This window comes from Gymnodraco acuticeps, unplaced genomic scaffold (genome assembly GCF_902827175.1).
Source record: "Gymnodraco acuticeps unplaced genomic scaffold, fGymAcu1.1, whole genome shotgun sequence".
In the NCBI taxonomy this organism is placed as follows: Eukaryota; Metazoa; Chordata; class Actinopteri; order Perciformes; family Bathydraconidae; genus Gymnodraco; species Gymnodraco acuticeps.
Genome location: NW_022990889.1, coordinates 311,620 through 317,904, shown reverse-complemented (window position 1 = coordinate 317,904; position 6,285 = coordinate 311,620). Strand labels below are relative to the sequence as shown.

Sequence of the window (6,285 nt, the reverse complement as noted above, 5' to 3'; positions counted from 1 at the left end):
AAGAATACTTCAAGTATTTGGTCAAAATTAAATGTGTACACAAGTTTTTCAATACTTTCCATACCTATACTTTGAATATATTGTGAATAAGTGTGATTGCAACAAAAGGAGAGGCAATATGTACATATTTATTATTTTCTTTTACATAACAACTTTATCAGGCAGTACTGTGTATTCACAACTCTATTTAACATATGGTTTACTTGAGAATATATTAAAAACTACACGCACATGAAAGTCATACTTTTGAACAAACAGCAGCAGCAATTTTTTTTAACATTATGTATAAATATTTATTTATTGTAACAATTTCACTCCGTTTACTTTTTCTCATGCATCAAACATCTTCTTCCTGCCCTTCATATCAGACATGGCCTCCACGTTTTTACGCCAGTCACCCACCTCGTTGTTCAGCTCCTAAGGTATCAAAAAGCATAGAAACACATTAGGTTTTTTTCAGTTTCAGATATATGTTCTTTCTCTGTGTCTGAGTAGCAGTACCTTCTCCTGTTTGATGTCCTCTTTCTTTACAGACTTGAGGTTTGCCCTCAGGTCCATGGAGCCCTTGTTTTTGGATCCGAAGAGAGCCTTTAGCATCTCGTCAGCAGACACTCTCACTTTTCTCAGAGCTGGCTTCTTGAACTTCCCTCCGAGGTCACGCACCTTTAGATTCAATTCGTGGATCTAGAAGGTGAAAGACTGAGTTGGTGACATTGTGCTTACAGAATCAATTTCTCTTGTGCTTCTATTTTGTTTTCCATTTAAATCTGGTGTGTCCTGGTGCATGAAATACATCTCTGTTGTTCTTGATGACTTTGGCCTCACAGTCGTACCGATCCTCGTCCACCTTATCAATCTTTTCATGAAGCTGCTTACAGATTTTCTAAGAAATAAACAGCAAACAAATATCCACACTATATTTAAGTACATTAACGAAACACATGATTACTGTATTTACATAATCAATCTTGTATGGTTAGTCTTATTGTTCGTAACACATTTTACCTGAATTTCCTCCGATTGCAAACCGGAGAGCTGGAGCGGTGGGAGATTCTCTCCCAGGTACTGGACCTTATTTTCCTCTCTCGCTTCTTTCTCTGCCTCCAGTTGTTCTGATGCACGAGTCAGTAACAGGATCTGGATGATTATAATTATCATCAGAGCTCCTTTTTACATTTCATTTGGGTTTTAATATAAAAAATGACTCCCTCACATTAACAGATTGATGTATAGTTTGTAAGGTAAAAAGTTAACACATGGGTAGTTTACCTTCAACGATAGCCTGCGGGAGGCTGAAATCTTGCTTTTGGGCTGAAAATATAAAAAATATGACATATCATGACAACTGATTTTTTTTACGATAACACACTCTTAATTTTAAAACATATATTATATTAAAATAGATCCCTATTTTCAAGCAGTTACCTATTTGAAGCTGCCCACTAACTAATGTGACAATGTGAATTATTATGTAACTTACATACACAATACATTAATGGTATTACAGTATTTTATTATATGTCCCTTAAAACCTGGTACGGTCAAAAATAAAAGCAATCATATATTAAAATGTATTGTGAATAGTATTGTTTTTTCTAGGAAAGTTTTTACATTTATTACAAAGACTCACTCACTCACTCGGAGACGCAGACTCATACTGACAAAAAAGCACAATGTCACTGTTATCATAAAGACATTGTCAGTTCAAATAAGTATTATTACCTTTGGCTCTCCCTTCGGGGCAATCGGGGGTGGCATGTACTGAGGAGAAAGGATAAAGACAATTAATTTAAGCAACGATAAACAACTTTTTGGAGAGTGTTACAGAGTGGTTCTGGGTGAAACTTACATCACTTTGATGGCCACATGGATTTTTTGGGATAAAAGAAATCAGAAATACAAGCAAACAATGTTATTATTCTGAAACAAAAATCTTTGATAGGCTAAGAAACACTGTGGAAAACATAACTTTTAACTGTGTGAAGACAGAACTTACTCGTCAGACATTGTTGCACCTTTGAAAAAAACAATGAGATTGCGGATAGATCTGAAAAATAAATAAAATAGTCCGGTAAACAAAACAAAATCTGCAGTATCAGAACATGCCTCAATGTAAACAGTGACAAATCTGAATGGCATTTAACAGCAGATAGCTTTTATATGTTGGATGTGTGCACCAAAGATCCTCTATTAAGACAATGAATCACTCCACTACATATAGCTAATGAAAGGTGAATGCTCCATCCTTGCGAAGTAGGTTTCTTTTTTATAAATGACTGACATCCAGCTGGTTTCTTTGTGTGAACCATAGGTGTGAACCATAGAGGTGTGAACCTAACATTAATATTCAGCTCTACTTTGGACTTTTCCCTCAAATTACATTTTTTTTGTGCCAACTTCCTAACAAAGTAGGAGCACATTCAAATTATGTTAACATCAAAATCGGGTTTTATTTTTTCTAACATTTTCATCAAATCCTGTCATTGGTGCCAGGTCTATATCGAAGTAATGGAAGACAATTGTGGTACTTTCAAAAAAGGAGGTAGTGAGACGTCTCCTGAGTTTCTAGTATCACTCTTTTGCCTTGTGACACCGCCCACCTCTCAGTCAGAAATTATTGGCCGGTCACCGGGATTAACGGGATACCACCGCTTGTTAACTCAACAGCTCTGTTGATTGACAGAATTATCGCCTCTGTCAAAAGGGATGATGTCCTTAGTCTGAAACTAAAGAATACACATTTGTTTTACTGGTCATTCAAATCCTGGAGGGGGTGACAACAACGAGTCTCAATACAGGCACTTGTGTGCAGGGAAAGCCCAGAAACAACAAGATTGTTCTCTGCTCCTCAGCAGAGGTCACTTGTACTGTACCCAATAACCTTTCTGGCGCTATGTTTGTCATCCACTCTTTGGCATTCTGCACCCAACAAGTCACAATCAAACTTGGTGCCTCACCAGGAAACTTTTCTGTCCTTCTAATTGTATTTAATTGGTTGGCTGTGATAATTCGAGGCAACTTTATGTTGTCATGAGTCTGAGTTTTTATTTCAAATGTAACCTCAGCGTTTACCTTAAGTTTAAAAATAAACTGAGTAGGTTTTGTGTAGGTTTCACCATTTGACATAAAAAAGCATCAAAATCAATGTTGTTGGTAATCTTTGACATATCACAGATATCGCATAACAAGATAATCAATCTTTATGATTTTATTTTTACTTCATAACTACAACATAGCATTCTGGAAACACTGGCTTTTTAAATAAATAGATGAATATTTTGTCAGGAATGATGGTGCTTGTAAATTTAACTAAAGTGTAAAATAATATTATTAAATACGTTTTAATGGCAGTTGTTATATTTGGCACGGACATTATTGTCCTCAAATTATATCAGAACACATTTTAAAAATGGGGCACAAAGGTTAAACACATGGTTAGATTAACCTCCGGAGCCCATATTGCAAAAAAGTCCCCATCATACACAGCAAAAACTAAAGACGCATTTCATTTGGATTATACACCATGTGAGCACAATACATGCTAAAATGCAATAGCACATGACAACAAGTGGTTGTTTTAAGGACTACTGCTTACATTTCCTCCATATAATTCCTGGGTCAAGTGCAGCAGGTCTGGGTTATTATGACCATAGCACAGATTTAAACAACATAGGAAGTTCGCTCAATCTTCTCATAACATATATTGCATGTATTGTTTTTAAAGCCTCTTGGCCAGATTGGAGTCCCAGCATGTATTGAGCGATTGATGGCTATGCCCCAATTCAGCTGATTTATGTATGTAAGCAATATTTCTGTCATATCTGATAGGATGTTTACAGGTTTACAAGGAAACCATGGAAACCATGTCATGAGTGTGCTCACTTTAAAGATAGATACATTTAGTGTTTTTTTTTGTCTTTCTCTCTCTTGGGATTGCAGTGGGAAAAAAACCTTCACATAACGCTGAATCACTTTGGGTCATATGAGTGTGTGCTGTGTGACATGACTAAAATGTGTATATAAAGTGTGTATTTCTTATTTATGGCACATACATTAGATGTTACTGTCCTTTAAAGGTTGCAATGTGTTGACCTTGATGGTGTCAGTCTGCTCTGGCATGCCTCATTACTGTGGAAGTGCTGATATGTTTTGTGGGCTGACATGAACAAAAGCATGTAGTGTTTTAAATAGAAGCAGGTTCAGGGTAGTCCCTAAATGCATGTGACAGCATGCAACACATCTTTCACACAATATCTATTATAGGGTTAAATAACTCCCTGATCATCATATCCCTCCGTTATTATTTTACTTGTGTAATAAACAAGGGGCTGTAATGTAAAACAGCCAGCTAAGGAAAAATGTAACCTTTAAAATGGGTCCAGGTGAGACGAGTTTGCTACAATAGCACAGTTGGTCCTACATATGTAACCTAATCTTGAGTAATGACTCCCTGTTCTCAGTTCCAGACGCAGACATTTTGTTTTAGATAGACACACACAGATAGCCTACATGCAGACCATAAATATCAACCTATTGTCGGACTTCCCCAGTCCAGACTGATGTGAGATGCTAGTTTGTGTTTTAATTCAAACAAATCCACCTGGGACATGGCTCAGTACTGGAGTATTTCATGACAAATAGGCCTTGGTTGGTCCTCTTCAAAGAGTACTGAGCAAAATAAAAAGATAATTCTGGGATTTCTTACGGAAACCATGAGAGGCAAGTTGGAAAAAAACATTCTAGCTATCCATTGTCTCAGTTTTATCTAAATTGTTGTAATTTACTTTGGTAAAACTAAAGTATTGTAGGATTTATTTTCTAAGTTCCTTGAATAATATGTTTTATCTGTGAAACAGGTGGCAAAAATAATAAAACAGTTTCACCTGCCAAATCAGATTCCCAGCTGTTTCCCACATTACATATTATATTAAAAAGTCTAAAGAAAATTAGAAAGATTATCCTAGCAAAACTATACTATAAGAAAACATATCATGGTCATTTTAATCAAAGTGACACTTAACCCTGATAAAGATATCTTAAGACATCTAAAAGGTTACACATACTTTTCTGGAACAGGAAACACATTGTCAGAGAGGTTGAACTTTTAAGACGAAATTACAGACAACTTGCAAACCAGATAGTGTCAGGTAGTGTCCTGTCAATCACAAGGTAGTCCTGCTCTAAAGCATTCCCTGCTTTATTGTCTGTTTATTAATCAAAATGGATCATAACTTTTAGAAATAAGTATATGACATTACAGATTGAGACCATAAACTCGAAAACTTTCAGTGATAAAAAGTGTAATTTTCTCATTGACCTACGCAACTGTATTCTCTTTACAACCAGTGTAGCCCCTTCTCCATATTAGAGAAATCGCTGGTTCAAGGCACTAGGTTCAAGGAATAAAACAAATACATCAGATTGTCCTGATTTTCTCTGAGTGACTAGGTGGGGTGTCCTGCTATCACCTTGAAGTGAAATAAGTATTTGATACTGGAGAGTTTTTGTTTTATTCGTATCTAAAAACAGAGGGATGATAGCTCATACGAGACTTCAAAGGTATTTTATTTTGAAATTCTACATCAGATTGTCCTGATTTTCTCTTAGTTACTAGATGGGGTTTCCTGCTCACCCTGGAGTGATATTAGTCTTTGATTGACTTCGAATGGCTCTTTGATTGTGGACAGTTTCCATTAAATAATAATCAAAAATATAGATGGACAATAGATCTTATTTGACATTTTAAACAGCATACATTTTAAATTGTGCTTCAGATAGTCATGTTAGTCATGAGTGTTGTGAAATGGTGTCAACACCAATTGAAATTAGTCACTCAGTGGAAATGGACATTTTAATAATGAATGTAATGGTCAGATATGTCTTCATAACTGTAACCTTAAGTTTTACATTCACTCAGATTATGTGGTAGTTATACGTAGTTTGTTTTAAATTATTATTGATCACATTATACATTTAGTACATATTTCTTAATTTAAGCTCCAGTATTTATGAATATGTTTGCTATGTTTTTTAGGTATATTTGTTATTGACCGAGTAAGCGCTTTTATTTTAAAGGCAGTTTTGACAGGCCTCTACCGTAATGCAAATGCATAGGATATTCGCGCACCGCAATACAACGTGGGGACTTGACCGCAGTAGCAAACATTGACATGACATAACAGAGATGTCATATTTATATCAAATGTTAGTACCAACTTTTGGAAAGTGTCTGTTTAGAGGAAGAGGACCTTCACTGCGCATGTCCAAGACGAACCCTAATGATGC

The 6,285-nt window shown here is 35.8% G+C and overlaps 1 protein-coding gene across 1 annotated transcript; it reads right to left on the bottom strand.

The window, feature by feature from the left end:
- Window positions 1-201: 201 nt before the first annotated feature.
- tnni1c (troponin I, skeletal, slow c) lies at window positions 202-4,119 on the bottom strand. The gene is made up of 7 exons (XM_034233586.1): window positions 4,093-4,119; window positions 1,723-1,761; window positions 1,270-1,311; window positions 1,006-1,137; window positions 794-883; window positions 502-684; window positions 202-417 (listed from the first exon to the last, which is right to left on the bottom strand). The coding sequence occupies exons 1-7, from the start codon at window positions 4,117-4,119 to the stop codon at window positions 331-333; spliced, it is 600 nt and encodes a 199-aa protein (XP_034089477.1). The 3' UTR covers window positions 202-330.
- Between the last annotated feature and the right edge of the window lie 2,166 nt (window positions 4,120-6,285).

What these genes read in the sequence shown, in the direction of transcription:
- tnni1c (XM_034233586.1), bottom strand. Translation starts at nt 4,119, where the DNA reads ATGCCAGAGCAGACTGACACCATCAAG. An exon ending in CCCCGAAGGGAGAGCCAAAG is followed by an intron (nt 1,312 to 1,722) that starts GTAATAATACTT and finishes TTATATTTTCAG; the next exon opens with CCCAAAAGCAAGATTTCAGC. An exon ending in TGCAATCGGAGGAAATTCAG is followed by an intron (nt 884 to 1,005) that starts GTAAAATGTGTT and finishes TTTATTTCTTAG; the next exon opens with AAAATCTGTAAGCAGCTTCA.